Source organism: Spermophilus citellus, assembly GCF_964194105.1.
Source record: "Spermophilus citellus genome assembly, chromosome: 18".
NCBI lineage: Eukaryota > Metazoa > Chordata > Mammalia > Rodentia > Sciuridae > Spermophilus > Spermophilus citellus.
In genome coordinates, this window is record NC_138200.1 from 56,308,278 (window position 1) to 56,331,212 (window position 22,935).

The 22,935-nt window shown below is 41.1% G+C and overlaps 1 protein-coding gene across 5 annotated transcripts; it reads left to right on the forward strand.

The window, feature by feature from the left end:
- Positions 1 to 1,273: 1,273 nt before the first annotated feature.
- ZNF821 (zinc finger protein 821) lies at positions 1,274 to 22,686 on the forward strand. Of its 5 annotated transcripts, none has more exons than XM_081274201.1 (9): positions 1,274 to 1,876; positions 2,542 to 2,604; positions 3,751 to 3,865; positions 5,359 to 5,475; positions 14,329 to 14,454; positions 16,970 to 17,115; positions 18,287 to 18,391; positions 20,811 to 20,977; positions 21,725 to 22,686. In XM_081274201.1, the coding sequence occupies exons 4-9, from the start codon at positions 5,436 to 5,438 to the stop codon at positions 22,377 to 22,379; spliced, it is 1,239 nt and encodes a 412-aa protein (XP_081130327.1). In that variant the 5' UTR covers positions 1,274 to 1,876; positions 2,542 to 2,604; positions 3,751 to 3,865; positions 5,359 to 5,435; the 3' UTR covers positions 22,380 to 22,686. The 5 variants fall into 5 exon arrangements, with proteins under 5 accessions (XP_081130327.1, XP_081130328.1, XP_081130326.1 ...); XM_081274202.1 differs by having other exon boundaries at positions 3,781 to 3,865; XM_081274200.1 differs by lacking the exon at positions 3,751 to 3,865 and having other exon boundaries at positions 21,725 to 22,685.
- The last annotated feature ends 249 nt before the right edge of the window (positions 22,687 to 22,935 follow it).

Below are 22,935 nucleotides of genomic sequence, written 5' to 3' on the forward strand. Positions count from 1 at the left end.
CTTAATAATGAATGCAAGAGACTTCATTGGAAGCTAATTTTACCTCTAAACTACTTTCCTGTTGAAAATATCAACTAAGTCAACTTCAAAGTGACATAATAAAGCCATGTTTGCATTTCTCAATCTAAACTGATCAAGAATTACTCTGTAGTATAAAAACTAATGTTTATTTCAGCTTGCATTCTTACATAAAACACTAAAAAGCTTACTGGTTGGGTGAGAATATTTCCTTTTCTGGCTATGTGGAAATTAGATTTTTTATATGAAATTAAAATTTTCCTTCACTGACATTAAACAAAAATCCCTATCCAAATATAATAAATTATTTAATTCACAATAAATAAATGACTGAATGAATGAATGGGCTATTTACCACAAAATTGTGAAGGACCAAGATCCTCCAATACAGCCATTCTATCACAATTAATACAAACTTCAAACAATGATATCATCTTATTGAGATTTGAGGGAAGGACATCTTGCAAGACCCATTTATGCGAATACCAAGACTTGTCATTGTATCAGCAAGCATCAGCATCCTCATCAGTTCTGCCTGTATGTGGTCAGTAATCACAAGAAATAGTTACAAAATACTTTCAGAAATTCATTTTACCTAACCAGCGCAACATGGGAATAGAGGCCAGGAATTCTAATATTATTACCCATTTTACATCTTAGGAAGCAGAGACTCAGAATAGGGAAGTGACTTGCCCAAAGTCATCAAACCGGTCAGTGGCAAAGCTGGGACTAAACGCTGTATCTTTTGCCAGATCTCATCTTCTTTCCACTGCATTCCCTACTTCTCTAAGCAGGCATGTCAGAGGCAGGGTAGGGCATTCTACAGGAAGTCAGAATGAGAGAAAGAAAGGGAAGGCAACCGGGAAATGGTGGAGAAGGGGACTATGACAGGAAGAGGTGTTTTATTAGGAAGTGAGTTAGGACTGCTCTCAATCGCCCCAAATGTCCCTTAAGTGGCACCGGTGATCACAAGTTACCCTGTCGCTGGGCCTACAACTTCTGCTATTTTATTAGTCCACTATCATGTTGCAGAAATTAATGTCCAAAAGAAATATAAGCATTTTTCCAGTTTGAGGTTCTACAGCTGAATTTAGCCCCGCCCACAGAGGCTGTGGCCCCACTGTCTCGCTTACACTGAATGCCTTGGGGTTTGAAGATGCGGTGAGGTGTGGGGCGGGGGAGAGGTTTGCGATGGGGGGCGTTGTTAAGGTTGGGCCAAGGGGAAGGGTAGCCTGCGGTGGAGCTGTGGTTGGGGGATGTGGGTTTTGTGGCTGAGCTCGATGGTGAGGTAGGAAACCAGGATCAGAGCAGATAGTCAAGGTGGAGTTCACATGCCCTGCTGAGAGCACCTGAGAAAGACCGAGGAGGGTGTGAGGCTGGGTGGTCTCGGGGTCTCGAGGATGTAGGGAGGCCCCTCTTGAACGTCAGTGATTGGATGCTTTCCTAAGTCCCGCCTTCCTGGACCCCCTCTTCCTCAAGCCCCGCCCACAGCGCCAGGCACGCGCCTGAAGAGCGGGGAGGGGGACAAGGCTGGAGCAGGGGGGAGGGGGAGAGGTGAGACTCGTGCACGCGCTCCACTCGCTGAGGGTGCGCGAGCAGCGCGCTCCCGCCACCCGCGTCGCCATCTTTTTCCCCCTCCGTCCGTCTGTCTGCCGTTGGCTTTGTCCGTCTGCAGCACCGCCCCTCGGCTCCCCGCCACCGGTTCGGCTCGAAGCCGCCCTCGCCCCGCCGCGGCCGGGTCCTGGAGAGCCCGGGCCCAGCTGGCCGGAGCTGCGGCCCGGGGCCCATTGTCCGGCGGTCCGTCTGTCCGGAGGCGGGGCCCAGGGACCCTGAGCGCAGCCGAGCGCCGACGCGCCGGGTAAAGAGGCCCCCGCGTCCTTCCTCGGGGCCCGGCCGAGGATGCAGGGGCTCCTCGCTCACTGTGGGCCGCTGGCTGTCGGTCCTTTTGTCTGTCTGCGTCTGGGGAGGGGGTCGGGGGCTCCTTGTGGCCTGAGGGGCGGGAGCAGCAGGGCTCACCCTTCCCCTTGGTCCAGCAGCCCTCCCGGCGGCCCCACCCCGGCAGTTCCTCTTTCTGTCCCTCAGCGGTCCCCGGCGCGGGGTCGTCCGCGCCACCACCCTCCCTGCAAGGGCCCCCGGTCAGCCTGCGGCGGGTGCCAGGCTGCGTTCCGGCCGAGTACAACCAGGGCGGCCCCGGCGTCTGACAGGCTTGGGTGGAGCTGGGGGAGGGGAGGATAGAGTGGGAGTGCGGACCCGGGGGTGTTAGTGCCGGAGTCTGGGTCTTGCAGAGAGCTTCTAAATTTAGATTTTGGAGCCGACTGTGTTGTCTGAGGGTTTGTCTGAGCCGCTTCAGAAGACCTCTGGCTCTTGTTTGAAATTCCTGGAAATTTACCTGTGCTTGTGCTTGAAAAAGCCGTAGGGAATATCTCAGCTGATCATACACACGCTCCTTATCCGACCTGTGGGGCACCTGGGAACAGCAAAGCAGCTGAGTGAACAGCTTTCTTGCCCTCTCCTTTTTGGCAGATACACGTCACTTGGATTCAGGCGAGTTTACTTTGCTCCGTGGGAACTGCACCAGAGCAGGAGGTGGGAGTGCACCCTCTTTTCTTAAGACTGGCATTGCATCCGTACCCACTCCCTTGTTAAATCTGTGCTGTGCCCTGGAAACTGCAATCTAACACCTGTGGGAGAGCAGAGACCGTGATAAGGGGAGCTGTCGCACCCTCCGGAAGACACAAAGTCGCTCTAAAGAGGAAAAAAGCTGCTTTCCTTTTAAAATAGAATCCCTTGTAGACCTGAACCTCGGTTTATCTTTCTTCCCATTCCAGTTTCCTTGATGAAGATGTTCTGGCAGCTCTCCATTTATGTTTTGGGTTTAGTTTCAGATTTGGGCTTGGAAATTGAGGCACAGCTGGATGTAAAACGCAATGAATGACCTTTAGAGTAACCTGTCCATGGGTTTTTATTAGCTTTTACTTCCTATTAAACACTTGCCTAACCTCTGAGATCTTGCTGTGTGGTCAGGAGTGTCCTTTCAGTGCCGTTTATTTATTTCCATATTTATTTTTAAGAGTCCATGACCCTACAGACCTTTTTTGGTGGATGTTTTTGTTATTGTAGCTTTGTTTTGTTTTATGAGAGGGGAGAGCATTTGCTTATTTTCCCTCCATCCCTCAGGTGTAAAGTCCCATGGGGGTACCATCTGGTCAGTTCCCCATTAGGCCACTAGGAGGACTGTGAGAGGCAGTGGACACTATTTAAATATGCAGATACTCATCTCTTGCACCTGTAGCTTTTGTATTGAACTGTTGTCTTTCGAAGATTATCTGAATTGAGCCAGATTCAATTTATTTGGCATTCCTTCAGAAGAGACCTTATTACCTTTATCTCACAATTTCAATTTCTGATCTTGATGGGGGAGAAAATATAGATTAGTCAAGATTCCATTTTTTTTTGTTTATACAATACAGGCATCTATTTTAGAAAGATTAACAGACAACCTGCATTTCATTTAACTCTCCTCTTTGTGATTCCAGAGACATAAAGGAAAAGATCTGAAGTGATATTCATTCATTGCTTCCATGAATAACTAACTACTTGATTAGAAATGATATATACAAAACTAAGAGAACACATATTATTAGTAGTAGATATCAGCATACTACCCTCTAAATAATAATTGGTTTTTACTGTATACATTTGGAGTTTTTCTTTTTTTTTTTTTAATTAAAGGTCTGAAAAAGAACTGTGTTTGATATGCAGATATGATAGAAGACTGCCTGAAAGCTGCTTCCTTTGCCACTTCCTGTGGAGGCCTGTCTTTGCCATTTGCGGTTTCTTTCTTTTGGTAAGGGGAGGCAGGATCTGATTACAGGTTTGAGGTCCTTTCTCACTATGTAGAAGAGTTAGTTGGCATAACATGAGGCAGGTCTTCATTAACTGGAGTGCTAAGGACAGCTAGTAGTAGTCTCTCATCATTCCTCTAAAGACAATAAAGTACAATTCTATATTTTTATGTAAGAGTACAATTTGAGAAGGCAGGCACTGAAAGAAAACTTGGGTGACCAGATCCATATTCGTGTCTTTGGTAGGAAAGATAATTTTTTAAAATATCATTTATTCACTCTTTCAAAGAAAATGTCATAGCTTCTGCTACTAATCCATTTAGATTTTCTACAATGCATATACTGGGCCAGTCTTTCTTGTAGTAAACCAGGATCTTCCTGAATTAAGTATCTGTCCCTTTCCATATAAGCAGGGCAGATGCATGTCTTTGCAGCACTTCTTACCAAGGGAGCTTTTCTGTGTTCCTCCCACTGGTCTCTGCTACACAGAGCAGAAATTGAAAAAGGCTCTAAGGTTATTAGCTTTGCCCACCTCTCCAGAACATGGGAGCAGGACCAGATTTGGGTTCCACATTGGGAAATTGAATCAGTACTCAGCAATGTGGGTGGCATTTGGCTCTTCTAGTAAGAGCCAGTCTTTAGCATTGGAAGTTTGATTTGCTTTAGTGTCCTGTCATCCATGGTGCTCAGCACTGTCCTGTATCACTAAATAGAGGCTCTTTTTCTCATGTTGTTTTCATTGAGACTTTTCTGTCTCACAGGGATATGATGCTTTTGTTACCTCTAGGCAAGATAACTTCTCTTTTGGGAGGTGGGGGGTACCAGGGATTGAGCTCAGGGCACTCAATCACTAAATCACATCCCGAGCCCTGTTTTGTATTTTATTGAGACAGGGGCTCACTGAGTTGCTTAATGCTTTGTCATTGCTGAGGCTGGCTTTGAACTCTCCATTCTCCTGTCTCAGCCTCCTGAGCTGCTGGATTACAGGTGTGCACCACCACACCCGGCTTGCAAGATAACTTAAAAAAAAAAGTCTAGAGGCTCCCATTCATGCAGATTGCAGGACTTGACTTCCAGTGGGCATGTGACAAATGAGCTGCCACACTGGCTTCTTTTGATTCCTTTCACATCCATAGGACTTATCCTTTTGAGCTTACAATACTTCTAACCTTTTTCCTGAATTTTGCATCCTTTTCTCTCCTGTGATCATGATCACTTAACAGGATTCTGAATTCCACAGATGGATTTAGAGTAAAATTCTCTAAGTCATCTGAGGGAATCTCCTCTTAAATTTCTTGGACCTTGACATTATGGTGGACCTTGATATTATGGTAGAGATTTATTCACTTCTCTCTTTCATTAGTTCAATTATTTATTGTGATAGGTGAGCTTTATGTGCTTAGGAACTACTTTTAAAAGTCTTTTTGTCTTTTAATTTTGTATATTTTTTGAAAACAAAGATGACATGTGCTAACAATATCTTTTTTTATTATAGCTTAGCAGCTGGCAAGGAGGAAGTAATATATCCAGTCGTGAAACTGGGAAAGGCCAGAGCTCTTGGATTAGGGAAACATGTCCCGTCGGAAACAGACAAATCCAAATAAAGTTCACTGTGAGTATTGGGCTTTGTATTCCAGAATCTGGGGATGTTGAAGGAGGGAATGAAAGAGTAATCTGAATTTAGGGAGAGCAGCTCACACTAATTAGTTAAGAAAGGGTTAAAGGTTTTGGATATATGGATTTAAAATATGTCATGGGCTGGGGCTGTAGCTCAGTGGCAGAGTGATTACCTAGCATGTGTGAAGCACTGGGTTTGATCCTCAGCACTACATTAAAATAAACAAATAAAATAAAGTCATACTGTTCATCCACATCTACAAAAACATTTTTTTTTAAATATGTCAGGTTAGTGGATGAGATGTTAGAAACTTACTTGGGGTATATGTGTTTGATTTATCCTTAGCATTAACATTAATGAATAGTTATAGGATATAGATGTTAGGATTGTAAAACAAAATAAACTGTAATGTAGCCTCTTATACATATACAGATAATATAAAAATACAACATTAGTATAGGTTAAATACCAAATAGGGATGCTGTATACCATATGTACTATACAAGTTAAGAGAAGGGATGTTAAGAGAATTCTGTTGACTAAAATAGCAAGGAGGCCCTAGACCATGAACTTAAACTGGGCCTTAGAGGGAGAAAATAGGTTGAAAAAGAGAAAGGGAAAATTGGGTAGGGAGAATGATGTGAGTAAAGATACAAGAAGGAATGCACATGATGTATTCAGAGGATAAGGAGACTTTTCATAAAGCAGAAGCTTCTTTTGTCCAGAAGTCAGAGGACATGAAGTTAGAGATGTTTGGGGAGGTCTGAACATGAGACCAAGTTCAGACTTCATTCTGTGGACCATCAGAAGTTACCAAGGGTTTTTAAACAGGGAGAGTGTAGAGTGACATTTAGAGTGCAATGTTTTGATAGTATGAAGTAGTGCATGGGATGGATCACATGAGGGAGAGATTAAAAATAGGAAGACCAGGCATATGCAATGGCTTTGTGTTGTTTCTCAACAGTTTCATATGTATATTATATGTAACATTAGATTGTAAACTTCTGGAGGGCAGGGACTGTATGCCATGTGTGTCCCTCTGCCATATGTAACTCTATTTCTAGCACTGCTCATAAAGAATGTTCAGAAAGTGCCTTATTAATATCTATGTACATTTTGGATAATTAGCCATTTTTCTGTAATGCAGGGGGATAAGCATTCTCACTCAAATTATCATATAAGAAACAGATTAAGGAGGACTTATTGAGTAAAGTATAACAACATCTGAAAAGAATTCAGAGGTAAAAAATATGAAAGATTTTAAGACAAAATAAGCCCCAAAAAAGAACTAAAACTAATTAAAGACATTATATGTCAGGCACTATGTACTTATCTTTCTGGGTAGTTTCAAGAGTAGGAGAGAAAATAGTTGAACAGAGGAATTAAGATGGCTTTGACATATTAATGACATTAGGGTAGCAAACCTCTCTACATGATCATTCTTCTATTTAAGTCCTGGGAAAGTTGTATAAAATGTAATCAGTTGCATGCTTCCAGAAGTGTATTCTGAAATAAGTAGATGTGCTTGGCTGCTAATGTGAAGGTGAATGGTTTAGGAACAATATAGAATTTGCTGCTAAAATAGTAAGATGCAGTGTACCTGAATGTGAGGTTGGTCAAGGGAGATAACCTGAAGTGTCTATAGGATAGGTCATTCACAACAGGCTCAGGAGGTTTGCCTTCTCTCTGGTTGAAGATGAGTATTGATAAGACACATAGACCACAAGTCAGGGCAGGTAGGTTACCCTTAGTGGAGATATGGGTTTCCAAGTAAGGCAATTGTAGGATTGAGTGTTCACCCATAAAACTTACGTGTCCAAAGACACTGCTTACTCCTTTTTTTTGAGGTACCTAGGGCCTTGCACATGCTAAGTAAACACTCTACCAATGAGCTATATCCCCAGTTCTTTTAATTTTATTTATTTATCTGTTTGTTTCTTTATTTTGATGCTGGAGATCAAACCCATGGCCTTGTGCATGCGAGGCAAGCACTCTACCAACTGAACTGTATGCCCAGCCCTACTCCAGCCCTTTTTATTTTGAGATAGGATCTCATGAAGTTGCCCATGCTGTCCTCAAACTTGTGATCCTTCTGCTTCAGCCTCCTGAGTAGCTGGAATTACAGGCATATGCCACTATGCCCAGCCTAAGCCAGAAAGACTTCTTAGATTTGAGGAAAAATAGCTGGTGGAATGATGGCAGGATTATAGTAAGGACAGGGGAGCTAGCAAAGACTTTTGTGGCCTATGTCTGTGTCCATGTACTATATATCCATCAATTGCATCTCTTTCCATGATAGTTAATTAAAACTGAGATGAGCTGATACTTTTATTGGAGTTGAAAAATAGATTGTCCAATAAGCCAGGGAGGAGGGGATAGTATCACATATCTATAGGTGCAGAAACACAGCTACCAGAGTCAAGCAAGTGAACATTATACTGTTTGTGGAGTGAATGGGACTTTGCAGGTTCTTCAATGGTGAATATTAAAAGGGCCTTTATTGTGGGGCTGTGAACACAAACATTCAGCTGCAATTAAATGCCCCAGGAAGGGGCTGTTTTCAGTGATACATTTAGGCAGGGAGCTGGGAGGGCTTTTCAGGTGATTGACTTAGCTTGACCAAAGAAGACAAGAAACTGAGATTTGCTGGTTTCCTAAGATCTTCTGTTTATTTATTATTTTAGGGACTAAAGCTAATCCTAACCTTTTCAATAGATCACCTTCTCATTGGCCATAACAATAATGGCAAACAGACTTGAGTCTCCTATCACCTTGTAAAATGGAACCAGTCATATTTATTGAACTTAATGATGCTTGTTTATTTAAAGTAAATGGAATGGACTCAAGGTCTGGGAGACAGGAAATTCTGCAGAAGCTTTGCTTAAATGTCAAAGCCAATCAGCACTTGAGCAGAGTAATGGCTGAGCTTCATTACATCTGCCTTCTGGAAAGAAGTTATGTGGCATGAAGCTAAAACACGCCTAAAGGGATATATTAAGAATCCCACTGCCTTAGCCCAGCAACATTTGTCAGATCCACTTTAGAAGCCAATGAACAGGCTGCTTTGGCACTCCCTTGGTTTTCCTCAGGACTGTTTTTATATCTAAATTACTGGCATGATCCTTCCCCAGAAACATCCAGACAGATTTGTGTTTAGCCTACTTGCTTCAATAATAGAGGCCAATGCAAAGCTTTTGGAATAAAAACCCAGAATTATTAGTTATGGAGAAACTACTGATGGCTTAAAAGATCTATTTATATCTTTCCCCCTATTTCCTTCCCATCTCACCTCCTTCTGAGAACAAATTTCTGTTCACTGTTTCTAGAGAGGTTGAAAATATAGTCCCTTAACACTCACATTTAGTGTGTTTGATCCAAGCAAACCACTAAGTAACGGAAAATTTCTTTTATTTAAGAAACTTTTGCTTTCAGATTACAAGATACATCAGAGACTAGAAATCTTTAACTTCAATTGAAAGCTTTTCACAGAGAAGGAAGAATAAAAGGCTTTAAGGTCTTTTCTAAAAAGCACAGCTTGTTTTGTCTTCCTTTCATTCTGTAAGCGTTCTTGTGTGGTAATGGCTATGTTCCCAACGTGATAACTTTGGTATTTATACACAATGGAATATTACTAAGCATTAAAAGAGAATAAAATCATGGCATTTGCAGGTAAATAGATGAAGTTGGAAAATATAATGCTAAGTGAAGAAAGCCAATCCCCAAAAAACAAAGGCCAAATGTTTTCTGGGTTACAAATAAGACTGTCATCTAGAAATGGACTCTAAGCTCCTCGCTCCCAGGACTAGCTCCTTTTCTCTGAAGCTGACATCTGCTCTCTTAGAGAATATGTTTTAGCTGCTTTTCTTAATTTCAGTCAGCCTGAAATTCCATTTTAAAAAATTGTACCAAGGACCTAATCAATAAATGGGCCAAGGAACTGAACAGATACTTCTCGGAAGAGGATATACAATCAATCAACAAATATATGAAAAAAAATGTTCAACATCTCTAGCAATTAGAGAAATGCAAATCAAAACTACTCTAAGATTTCATCTCACTCCAGTCAGAATGGCAGCTATTAAGAATACAAACAACAATAAGTGTTGGTGAGGATGTGCTGAAAAAGGCACCCTCATACATTGCTGGTGGGACTGCAAATTGGTGCAGCCAATATGGAAAGCAGTATGGAAATTTCTTGGAAAGCTGGGAATGGAACCACCATTTGACCCAGCTATCCCACTCCTCAGTTTATACCCAAAGGACTTAAAAACAGCATACTACAGGAACACAGCCATATCAGTGTTTGTAGGAACACAGTTCACAATGGCTAAATCATGGAACCAACCTAGATGTCCTTCAGTAGATGAATGGATAGGGAAACTTTGGTATATATACACAATGGAACATTACTCAGCATTAAAAGAGAATAAAATCATGGCATTTTCAGGTAAATGGATGAAATTGAAAAAATATATTGCTAAATGAAGTTAGCCAAACAAAAGCCAATTGTTTTCTTTGATATGAGGATGCAGACACATAATGGCAACTGGGGGTGGGGAGCTTGGGAGAAATGAAGGAACTTTAGTTAGGGCAAAGGGGAGGGAGGGGGAAGGAGGGGGCAAACTGGTAGGAATGATGGTGGAATGAGTTAGACATCATTATCCTAAGTACATGTATAGGACACAAATGGTGTGAAAATATTTGTGTACAACCAGTGTCTTGAAGGATTGTGCTCTATATGTGTAATATGAAATGAATTTTGCATTCTGCCATCATGTATAACATATTAGAATACCAAGGACCCAATAAAGAGAATTATAAAATATTTTTCCTTTCTAATGATTTCATCTCAGTCTTCTTGCCTCAAAAGTGGCAAGAAGCCACTTTGTTCTCCAAAGTGGCTTGCATGGCCTCTTTTTTATCTGGTCTCCAGAACCTTAGCCAAATCCAAAACAAACAGTATTTTGATTTCATATCAAAGAAAAAGGGAGATTTTTATTTGCTTTTTATTATGGAACCCAAATATTAACAGGCAAATAAATACCCACATTTAATAAGATGGTTGCTGTACATTAATATCTAGAAACCAGTGGATATTTTTTTAACTTACTCCAACAGTTTCAAGAATGAAAAAATAATTCTATATTATAAAATCAGACAACTCTATAACACTTGTTAAACACTAATATCTCTATGGGTCACATTGTACTTGAGTTAACAGGACATAGTTTTAGCAAATCTCACTATTTTTTTATGCAAGGATAATTCTAGGGAATCAGAGCCAGAGCTTAGATAAAAGCTACCAGAAGATAATCTATTTAATTTTTTCCAATGATGTGTTTTTAAATTTTTTTTAAATATTTTACTTTATGGTGATATTTAAAGTAGGAATAACCTTGAGGAATAACAGTAACCTTAGCTTTTTTTCCCAAGTCAATAATAGAATAAAAGTGCAGTGTTTCTTTCCAAATTGCCAAAAAAGAGGGACAGAATTGATTTATCTCAATTATCCTAGGTGAGATTGCCAGCAGGAGCCTTAGATGGGGAAATTGTACTGAATAGACTCCTCTCTGATGTATGAAGGCTGAAATATTTAGACAACATCAGTAGGCAAAAATAAATTTTGAGTTCATGTTGATAAAGAGTAGCTGAATTCATGACTCCTGAAAAGTACACATCCTTTTAGATATCTTTCTACTGATCCAATGGTAATTCTCTACTGTGAAAGTGATAAAATGTATTGTTCATTCTTGTTTTTAATATTCATTTTTAATTGTAGTTGGACACAATACCTTTATTTTATTTATTTTTATGTGGTGATAAGAATTGAACCCAGGGCCTCGCACATGCTAGGTAAGCGCTCCACCGATGAGCTACAACCCCAGCTCTGTATTGTTTATTCTTTGCTTTTTTTTTTTTTTAACATTGAGAATTGAACCCAGGGTCTTATACATGCTAGGCAAGTGCTGTACCACTAATCTACATCCCCAGCTCTTTTTAATTTTATTTTGAGATAAAAGTTGCCCATGCTGGCCTTGAACTTGTGATCCTCCTGCCTCGACTCCAGAGTAGCTAGGAATTCCAGGCAAGTGCCACCATGCCCAGCCATTCTTAGCATTTTATAAACCTACTGATTTCTGACTAGGTTTCTTTAGTGATCAGAAGTATCACTGATAAGAAATGTTTGCCCTTGATAATTATATGCCTCGTACATAACTTATTCCATAGTACCATATCTGCTCGTGGTCCCTAGATCTAAAAGCATGCCAGAATTCAGTGACTGCCAGTTGGCCAAGGTCTTGTGGTTTCAATAAAACTAACATGGAGAAATTAAATGTTTCACTTTTGCAAAGAGGGAAGAGGAAACACTCTAATACAGAATTCATTTTGTCTTTCTCTAACAGTGAATTATATTCGGTGTGTCACCTTAGATTTGGTGAAGGTGAACTTAAATCAACTTATTTTTTTCCTTACTTGAGGACTGTGTAGCTACAAGTACACTTTAACACTATCCACCTCCATTCCCACCCACAGGATGAGTCATAATTGCCATAATGTCGGTTACTCTAATCCATGCATGGTAAGTCAACGTGGTATCAGAACCATCATTTTTCCTTTCTCATATACTGGTCCTAAAAACATTATTTTGACATTTGAGTTGTATGTATTAATTTCTCACGGTATGAAGATAACATCAATACTAGGATCAGAGCCACACATAGACCAGTGTTTATTTTCAGTAAAACCACTTTGATGAACCTTCTAACCTTGAACTTAATATCTTTACTAGAAAGCAGTTTAAAAATATGGACATTAGGGATGGAACATGTGCTTAACATGAGCAAAGCCTTGGGTTCACTCCATCAAAAAAAGGGACATTAGAGAGGAACAGAGAAGGTTTTTTCCTGACCATCACTACCTTACTCCCTACTCCCTACCCCATGCGGAGGAGAATATTGAACATAGGGCCTTGCACCATTCTAAGCACAGATCTGGGTTTGAATACTTGATTTCACTATAGACCTTTGTTTTCTCCTTAGTAAAATATAGATAGTAGTCATGGATGGGATGTGGCTCAGTGGTAGATGCTCCTGGGTTCAATCTCTGGTACAAAATATTATTATTATTATTATTATTATTATTATTATTAATATAAAAATGTAATGTATTGTTAAAAATATGAATATATGGGGCTGGGGTTATGGTTCAGCAGTAGAGCACTCACCTCACACTTGTGAGGCCCTGGGTTTAATCCTCAGCACCACATAAAAATAAATAAAGGTATTGTGTCCAACTACAACTAAAAAATAAATATTTTAAAAAATGAATATATATTACGTATATATTATATGTATAATATATGTAGTAATACCTGCCACACAGCCTGTAACATAGAGCTACCACATAGCATGTAAAATAGAGTCTGGAACTAACAAATGTCAAATAGTCACTATAATTGATGTTCAGTTCTTATTCTTTTTTTTTTTTTAAAAGAGAGTGAGAGGGGGACAGAGAGAGAGAGAGAATTTTAATATTTATTTATTTTTTCTTAGTTCTCGGCGGACACAACATCTTCGTTTGTATGTGGTGCTGAGGATCGAACCCGGGCCGCACGCACACTAGGCGAGCGCGCTACCGCTTGAGCCACATCCCCAGCCCTAGTTCTTATTCTTACTCAAGAATATTTGCTGAATGAAAGACAAAGTACATCACATGAAGCCTGCCCCACATCATTCTTTTCACTATCCAAGAACTAGTAGCACACTTCAACTCACTAGTTTCTTCCTTTCACATTATTGTATTGTCTCAGAGCCGAGTCTATTTATTTTTCTTTCTCTCTTTAGTAAGAAAGAGCATGGTTTATTGTCACAGGTTTCACTTGTCACAGGTTTCACTCGGGCTTTCTATTATTCCCTCTTGCTGCTGAGGAGTAGGGACAGTAGTTTCCATCTGAGATAATGGAAACCTAGGGAAACCCAATGCTCTATTCTCCTTATGCCTGGTCTCCTGGAAATCAAAGAATGTGAAATATTAACCTCTTCAGTAAGTACATGGATCCCAGACAGAGTTCATCAGAAGGAAATGCAAAATCAAGGAAAGGTCCAGGGATTGGGGGTACTGCATACCAAAAAAAACCATCCTAACAGCATTGGCCCAAGAAGACTAGATAAATATTATTTGTTATAAATCAGTTGGCATGTTTCAGGAAGTTTTTCTTCAGCAGAAATTAGTTCATATGTTGTTCTCCTTCTTGTCCATTATTCCAGTCAGTTGATTTTCTCATGGCAATTCTGATAGGCATTAGAAAGAAAGTCAAGAAAGAATTTATAGAACATGTGTTGGAAGGAGAGTGACTGAAAGATGTAATTAGAGAAATTTAATAAGAAGAATTATTTGAAGCACTTGATTATAGTCCAAGGTAGACACTGAGTGAGGACTATAATGCAAGTAATTTAAGGTGTAGAGATTTTACCCAGATTTACTGCCCTGTTTTCATCCCATCATTTTGCTTCTTTTGCTTCTATCTTCCCAATCTGATGGAAGGTTGTAAATGGAATTGAGACTCTGCAGTTAATTTATAAAATACCAATTGATCACCTTTTGAAGAGTCAAGAATAGGGGATTTAAGAAAAGTAAGCAATGCTTTCTAGAGCATCTGGCTTACTGCCCAGGAAGAACAGCTGTGCCCAGAAGCTGTTGGAGGCAGCAAGCTGACTTGGAGATGAATGACCCCACCACAGGGTACCTGCCTGTCTCCTATCTTTGAACGGTCTGACCTTCCAACCAGCTTGCCTGGGGATGTGCTGCCCAGCTGGTGGCCTGACTATTTTTCCTTGTGACCACCAGGGGATCAAGTATTTGCTGGGCTAGAAGAGCAAGCCCGCCAGGCGATGATGAAAACTGATTTTCCTGGAGACCTTGGCAGTCAGCGACAAGCTATCCAACAACTAAGAGATCAGGACTCCAGTAGCAGTGAGTTCTGCACCTTCTGGTAATGACTCAGGGCAATGGGAGAAGAATTATCAGAGTGTGTGTGCTCTGGGGATTATGCATGGGGGTTGGGAGGAAGATACACAGAAGGAGATATGTGGATCCTCAGTGTCCCTACAAGGGTTCTAAGATGTATGAGCATATGCTTATTCAGAGAGAGAGGACAGATTTGGCATTACATTTATTTTTAACTCTTGGACTACAGTACTTGGCACAGGCCATAGCCATACACAGATAGGTTTGTGATGGTTGTGATAGAGACATAGGAATAATTAGTATTCAAGTAGTTCCTAGGCTAAGTCAAATGAAAAGAAAAAAATCCCTGTCTCCAAAGATCTATTTATTTATAATTAATAAAACATAAGTGTGGCATTGATGAATTTTTGCTTGAGGATCCAGTTTTAATGTTTTATAGGTTTGTTTAGTAATGGGATTATGCAACACATAAAATGCTGAAGTCCAGATCTTCCTATACCAAAGCTCTTGGTAGATCTCTGTGGTTAGGAGATGGAAAAGATAGGCTCTCACAAGTTGAGCCTCATGGTTTGTCTGTTCATAGCCTGCCTGAACAGACACATTTTGAGATGTGTTATTTCCTAGGAAGATTTCCATACTGTCCTGATCTCATCCACTAGATACTGGTCATTTGTAAATATCAATTCAGAGAAACATTTCTGATTTCTCTCCATTTGAGACTAGGGAGAACAAAGAGGGAGAGAGTTCAGCAACTTGTAGGAACTACGATTTTCCCCAGATTAATCATTAAGCAACAACAACCACAAAAATAATTTAGCAATTAAAAATCACTTATGTATAGAAAAATGAGTCCCAAATTTCCAAAAATCTATGGGACTCACCAGTTTCCCAAGTAACAGGTAAGAATAACCACAACTACCAGAATCTAATAGGTCTCCACTGTGGAAAACTTGCACCATCCCTGTAGGCAACACACCTTTCCTTTTTCTTTCTTTCTTTCTTTCTTTCTTTCTTTCTTTCTTTCTTTCTTTCTTTCTTTCTTTCTTTCTTTCTTTCATCTTTCTGGTAGACTATTTAGATAATGGATAAATTACAAAAATGTATTTGATACAACATTGCCTTAGACTAAGCCTACAAGTATTCAAAGTACCAAGTAGGAAGCTGGTGAGAAAATATAGTATGATTTAAACTGCCTTTCCAGGGTCAGATCTAGTCCACCAACTGATGGTGTATCTAACACAACATATGTAACTACTAGCAGATGATCTGGTTAAATCTTCCCATGAAGAAAGGAAATGGAATTGGCATTGCCCAGACAATGGTGGATTTTGAAATTATGTAAGGGATATTAGAAGACAAGTAGTATTGTTAGCAAGGAAATTTGAGTCTCACTGCAGATGCAGAGAGCCTAGTGTATTTCTCTCTCCTCACATTAGGCCCAGGAGTCTGAGATCTGTGGGATTGGGTGAGGGCTAGAGTTTGATAGCTTCTCTAGGCTTGGCTTCCTCTTCCTTGTGACCTTCAAGCCACTACTACTTTTTTTCCTTTTTGAAAAAATTCCATTTGTTTTTGTTTTTATCATATTTTTTCTATTTTATAAGTAATAGAGAAATCTTATAGATTACCCAGCCATGGGTGGACCTCTCCACAGCCACATACTGCCTCCAATACTAAAACAGGCTCAATTCTTAATCAAGTCATAAGAAATGGTGTTTCATTATAAAGTAAAGGATGGCACATTCCTTCAACTAAATGCATTTAGCTATCCATCAGATGATGATGATGATAATAATAATAATAATAATAATAAAAACCCAACAGAAACATATTATTCAGCTTAGACTGCTGTGTCATTAGTGGACTAAGAACACAGTGAGTTGGGTACCACCACACTGCCTGAGGTTGGTTGTTGTGCTGAGTTTTCCACTGTAACAAAGAGGCCTTTCCCTACAAAGTGACATCATTCTTAACTAATTTACTACGGCCCAAATACTGACATAAGAGAAAAAAAAAACTTGCTGGTGTTTCTTTAAGTGTGTCTTGGGATTTCTTGGGAATAAATGAGTGTGGCTCACAGTAGAATAGTCAGTGACACCATGGAGAAACTGTGCAGAGGTTTATGGAGAAAAGTAAGTAATAAAATCAGTGAGAAGTGTTGGTAATCAGAGGTGATGGGTTGTGGGAATGAGCTCAGTGTGAGGTGGTTGGGGAAGTGTGAATTGAAGTGTCAGATATTTGAGAACCATGCATAAGAAGCATTATTTTTATGACTATTTTCCAATACAGTTTTACCTCAGGTTTTCTCTTTAGTGTACATGTGGCATAATAAATAACAGTGATAGCTGCTTTCCACTTAATCATAATTTTGTATGCAACAAACTTTATTTGTTAACTGATAACAAACTCTACTACAAAAGATCTGAAAATGTTTTCCATTATATTTGTAAGCTCTAGGTGGACAGCAGCTGAGGATGTATTTCTGCAAAAAAATCAGAACAAGTGACCAGTTTATGTGTTCCAGGTGACAGTGAGGGTGATGAAGAGGAGACCACACAAGATGAAGTCTCTTCCCACACATCAGAGGAAGATGGCGGGGTGGTCAAAGTGGAAAAAGAGTTAGAAAATGCAGAGCATCCTGTTGGTGGGAAAGAAGTAGTAGAGCATGAGGCAAGTGAAAATGGCTCCTAAGTCCAGGAAAGCCCTACCCTTATACTTTGCCCTGATGTTTCTCACCCACATGTCACAGTCTTGCCTCTTCCAGTCTCCCGGGCCTTCCTATGTCTCTTCCCTCGTGGCATGGAAGCCCACACCTCCTACACAGTCTTCCTCACACTGGCTTTCCTTCTCTATTTCCACATTCCTGCACCCACATACAGCTCTCTTTTTAAACAGAATAACCAGAACCACCTTTGCAAAATGGGAAGCTAACTTTCTGAGATGTATTCTGGAGTATGTTTGCAAATTTAAGTCAAATTTAGTGAGGCATCACCTTCTCACTAAGTTGTTTCCTAAAGATTCATAAAAGGGAAGCTAATCCTTTCCCTCCAGAGTTTATTTTAGAGAGAGAAAATAGATCAGCTCTCAGCCAGGTGTTATGGTGCATGCCTGTAATCCCAGAGACTCAGGAGGCTAAGGCAAAAGGTCAGGGGATGAGGAAAGCCCACTGGGAATTTGGCTCAGTTGTTAAGCACCCCTGGGTTCAATCCCTGCTATGTATGTTTGTATAAATAAATAAATATCAGCTCTCTCTGGGGCAATCCTAGCCTTGTGACAGGGAAAAAAAATGTAAAAAAGGAAGATGCGGGCTGGGGATGTGGCTCAAGCGGTAGCGCGCTCGCCTGGCATGCGTGCAGCCCGGGTTCGATCCTCAGCACCACATACCAACAAAGATGTTGTGTCCACCGAGAATTAAAAAATAAATATTAAAAAAAATTCTTAAAAAAAAAAAGATGCGAGCTTTATGTATTTATTTGTCAGGAGTAGGGATGAAACCCTTGGTGTTCTACTCCTTAGCTATATTCTCCAGCCTTTTTGGTTTTTATTATGAGATAGGACCTCACTAAATTGTGAGAGGCCTGCCTCTTAACTTATAATCCTCCTGCCTCAGCCTCTCAAGTAGCTGGGATGACAAGCATGCACCACCATCCCTGGCTCAATGCAATAAAATTTAATTCCTATTCAAACATTATTACTCTTTCCTTTGGCCTATCCCAAAAACCTAAGGTTGACACTTGATATCAGATGGTGTTCCTTTTAACAGGATACCTGTTTTAAAGAGGTGGGACAAGGAAGAGATTAGTGAAGAATCATCAGGAGTTGCCTCTTTGTTGAATTGCAGGTCACAGAGAATTTGAATTCTGATCCCTTGCTTGAGCTCTGCCAGTGTCCTCTCTGCCAGCTAGACTGTGGAAGTCGGGAACAGCTAATCGCTCACGTGTACCAGGTATGACATGGGGAGCTGTGAGCTCTAGAACCTGAACACTGGTAGCTTGATTATGACGCAGATCCTGCATTGGCCTTTGCCTCTGCTTCCTAAAGGACTTGTAGGTTGTTGCTTCCATCAAGATTCCACTCCAGGGCTGGGGCTGGGGCTCAGCGGTAAAGTGCTGGCCTAGCACGTGTGAGGGTTCGATCCTCAGCACCACATAAAAACAAACAAATAAAATAAAGGTATTGTATACAACTAAAAAATAAATATTAAAAAAAAAAAGACTCCAGGCTGGGCATGGTGGTACACACCTGTAATTCCAGCTGCTCAGGAGGCAGAGGCAGGGGGATCTTTTGCTTAATTTTTAAAAGTACTAGCTGAAGTTGGGTGTGGTGGTGCACACCTGTAATCCCAGAGGCTCCAGAGGCTGAGGCAGGAGAATCGCAACTTCAGTTTATCGAGGCACTAAGCAACTAAGCAATTGAGTGAGATCTAAAGAAAATTCAGAAGTGGGCTGGAGATGTGGCTCAGTGGTTGAGTGCCCGTGAGTTCAATTCCTAGTACCACAAAAAAAAAAAAAAAAAACAAAAACTCCATTCCTCAGAATACCTTAGCAAATAAGTGTGATATGTTGAGTAAATATGTTCTTGATTCCTAGACAGACACATTGTGAGAATTAAGTATCCACATTTTTTCTAAATTACTTAGTGCATATATTCAATAATGAAATAGAAGCTAATATCTACTAATTACAAGGACTTTTTAAGAAAAAGAAGCCAACATAAATGTTTCTGAAATACCAATGAAAGTTAGTATAAATAAGGGGATAGGAATAATAGACTTGTTTATACACTGATCCAATTACAGGCCTCCTGTGCCTTGTGATCTCTATTGACAAATAATCAGTACATAGGGCAGCTGGGTTGTGCCATAAAGACAGTTGGTTTGTGCAAAATGTTTCTCCCAAAGAATGCCTTGAAAAGATTGAGAAGCCAGTTATGGAGCATACCTGTAACCAGGAGGCTGAAGCAGGAGGATCACAAGTTTGAGACCAGCCTCAGCAACTTAGCAAGAACTTTAGCAATGTAGTAAGATTCTGTCTCAAAATGAACAATAAAAAAAACTGGGGATGTAACAGTGGTGAAGTACCCTTGGATTCAATCCCCAGTACCAAAAAAAAAAAAAAAAAAAAAAACTTTTTTAAAGATTGAGGAAAGGCAGGATACAAATACCTGTTGTATGCCAATATTCCCAGCTAGCTCCTAGATTTGGATTTTGATCATTCTTTTAAAATGTACTTGTAGGGCTGGGTTTGTAGCTAAGTGGTAGAGCACCTGCCTAGCATTTGTGAGGCACTGGACTCAATCCTCAGCACCACATAAAAAAATAAAAATAAGGTTTAAAAGGCTGGGGTTGTGGCTCAGTGGTAGAGCGAGTGCTTGCCTAGCATGTGCAAGGCCCTGGGTTTGATCCTCAGCACCACATAAAAATAAATAAATAAATAAAATAAAGATGTTGTGTCCAACTACAACTAAAAAATAAATATTTTTTTTTAAAAATAAGGTTTTAATCAAACAAATGTACATGCACAGTGTGAGCAGGGAGACAGAAATTATCCCAAGTGTGAATTCCTCTCAGCCTCTGAAGAGGGATCTGGAACTCTGCTGTTTCTTCAAACCAGCCACATGTTTCAGAATGTGGTCAGAACTCAAGCTAATGTGTACAGCTTGCTGTATCTTTTTGTTCTTTAAGTTCTTAGCATTGGTAAATGAGTAGATATTGGAGACTTTATAGAAAAGCTGCTATTCATGATTTTTGTGTATAGAGCTGACTATAGTATATTATCATTGTCTGTTTCAAAAAAGGAAAAATTGGAGGACTAGAGTTGTGGCTCAATGGTAGAGTGCTTGCCTAGCACATGTGAGGCACTTGGTTAAATCTTCAGCACCACATAAAAATAAATAAATAAAATAAAGGTATTATGTCCATCTCCAACTAAAAAAATTAATTAAAAAAAGAAAAGTTGTAATTTATATTTCCTTTCAACCTTATTGTATTTAATTGGCACAGATTTGTTGTATATGTTTTAGAATACAAACCAATTGGGGCTGGGAATATAGCTCAGTTGGTAGAGTGCTTACCTAACATGCACAAGGCGCTGGGTTCAATCCCCAGCAACATCCAAAAAAAGAAAACAAACGAATTGAGGAAAAACAAAAATTCAAGCTAATTAATCTAAACAGTGATTTGAGTGGCCAGGACCTTTTGAAGGTCCACTAACACAACAGGCTATGACTTTTCCAGGAGTTAAGCTAGAATAGTTCTAAGTCCTTTGTCCTGAGACTAAGGAAAGGGGATGTTTTTCAGAAGTTCTGTGGGTGCAGATTTTCCTGAAGGTAGTACATGATTGACAGATTAAGGCTCTGTTTTACAGCACACTGCAGCAGTGGTGAGCGCCAAGAGCTACATGTGTCCCGTCTGTGGACGGGCCCTTAGCTCCCCAGGGTCACTGGGTCGCCACCTCCTAATCCACTCGGAGGACCAACGATCTAACTGTGCTGTGTGTGGAGCCCGTTTCACCAGCCATGCCACTTTTAACAGGTTAGTTGGGCACCTAACCTTGTTGTGCTGGGAGGAAGTTACTGGGTATGGGTTCTACTTTTCCAAATCAAAACAAAGGCTAGAGAAAGGTAATGCAAAAGTGACTGACACATGACATTATGTATTAGATGACCTCAAAGGGAAATTAATTCCAATCCCACCCCACCCCCACCTTTTCAACTAGAAAGAGATGAAATGAAGTGCAGGAACACTAATGCTAACTTGTGGAGAAAGGGTTTCAGGATGCTGAATAGATTCTCGTGTGAGGACATAGTCTCCACTGGGTCCTAGGAAGACTGGAACTCTGAACACCCTGTCTTCATCCTGTTTGCCTGGTATACAAGACAGAGGCTGCCTTTTTTGCAGGCAGTGCCAAGTGGGAGCTAGTGAGACAGTAGAATGACTGTACCCTGCCATAAAGGAAGCCTCCACCTCCAGGCCCCTTCATTCACACGGTAGGCTTGATCCTGCACAGCTCTTCCCAAACACTGGTATTCCAGCTCCACTTGTAAGGATTCCTTTACTTCTGCTGGGTTGCTGTGGCAGGTGGTTTAATCTCCAATTTCTGGTGGGCTTTAAGACTTGGGAGATGCCCTAGCCCAAAGAGAAGTGGTCTCTTAACCATTCAAACTAACCTCCAGAATTGAACCTGGAGAAACTGGCCTGGAAGGAAAAAAGTAAGTTAGGGATAGATATCTGAACCTTGCTAAAAGGAAACATTAATCATCCAAAATTTTTACTTTCTAGCGAGAAACTTCCTGAAGTACTTAATATGGAATCCCTACCCCCAGCCCACAGTGAGGGCCCCTCCAGTACTGAGGGGAAGGACATTACCTTTAGTCCTCCAGTGTACCCTGCTGGAATTCTGCTTGTGTGCAACAACTGTGCTGCCTACCGGAAGCTACTGGAAGCCCAGACCCCCAGTGTACGCAAGTGGGCCCTAAGGCGACAGAATGAGCCTTTGGAAGTACGGCTGCAGCGTCTAGAAAGGGAGCGCACAGCCAAAAAGAGTCGGCGTGACAATGAAACCCCAGAGGAGCGGGAGGTGAGGCGCATGAGGGACCGCGAAGCCAAGCGCCTACAGCGCATGCAGGAGACAGATGAACAGCGGGCACGCAGGCTGCAGCGAGATCGGGAGGCCATGAGGCTGAAAAGGGCCAATGAAACACCAGAAAAGCGGCAGGCCCGGCTCATCCGAGAGCGGGAGGCTAAGCGACTGAAGAGGAGACTAGAGAAAATGGACATGATGTTGAGAGCTCAGTTTGGCCAGGACCCTTCCGCCATGGCAGCCTTAGCAGCTGAAATGAACTTCTTCCAGCTGCCTGTGAGTGGGGTGGAATTGGACAGCCAGCTTCTGGGCAAGATGGCCTTTGAAGAGCAGAATAGCAGCTCTCTGCACTGAACCACACCCTCCTGCCTGCCCTCCAATCCACCTAAGCCCACAGGGGTCAGTGCTACAGCTACCTACAAAGCCAGCTTTGCTTTCAGAAGCAGGCCCTGGTTTGCTGTAGGAGGATCTGTGCACCCCTTGCATGTGGGAACAGGATGCTGGGGTCAGGAGGGACCCAGCTCAAGGCAGCTCTACACAAGGGAGCAGGCTTGACTCCCCCAGCCCATTGCAGCAGGCTGGGCTTATGGGACTTAGGGGCCCAGTGCAACCCATGAAGTTGTGAGGGCAAATAAATTAATTTTATCTTTACTGGTTCTTTCCTGCTTTTGTCTGTTTCATTCTAGCCAGTGAAGTGAGGTGGGAAAGAGCTGGGTGGGAGTTCTCAGGCAGTGACTTCTCATGGCTTGCTAGCAGGGTGCTCTTCAACCTGGGCTACCTAAGCAGAGTTCTCTGAGTTGATGAGAATATGGCACTGAAGAAAGACCCACTGCTGCCTTTGTGAAAATTCATTCCCACAGCCATAATGAAGATTACTATAGTCCCAAGGGCTATTTAAACTTAACTTTCC

Bases quoted from the DNA above. Each gene is read 5' to 3' on its own strand.
- ZNF821 (XM_081274201.1), top strand. From the start codon at position 5,436: ATGTCCCGTCGGAAACAGACAAATCCAAATAAAGTTCACT. The intron at 5,476-14,328 runs GTGAGTATTGGG...TGTGACCACCAG, and splicing joins AAATCCAAATAAAGTTCACT to GGGATCAAGTATTTGCTGGG. The intron at 20,978-21,724 runs GTTAGTTGGGCA...TTTACTTTCTAG, and splicing joins AGCCATGCCACTTTTAACAG to CGAGAAACTTCCTGAAGTAC.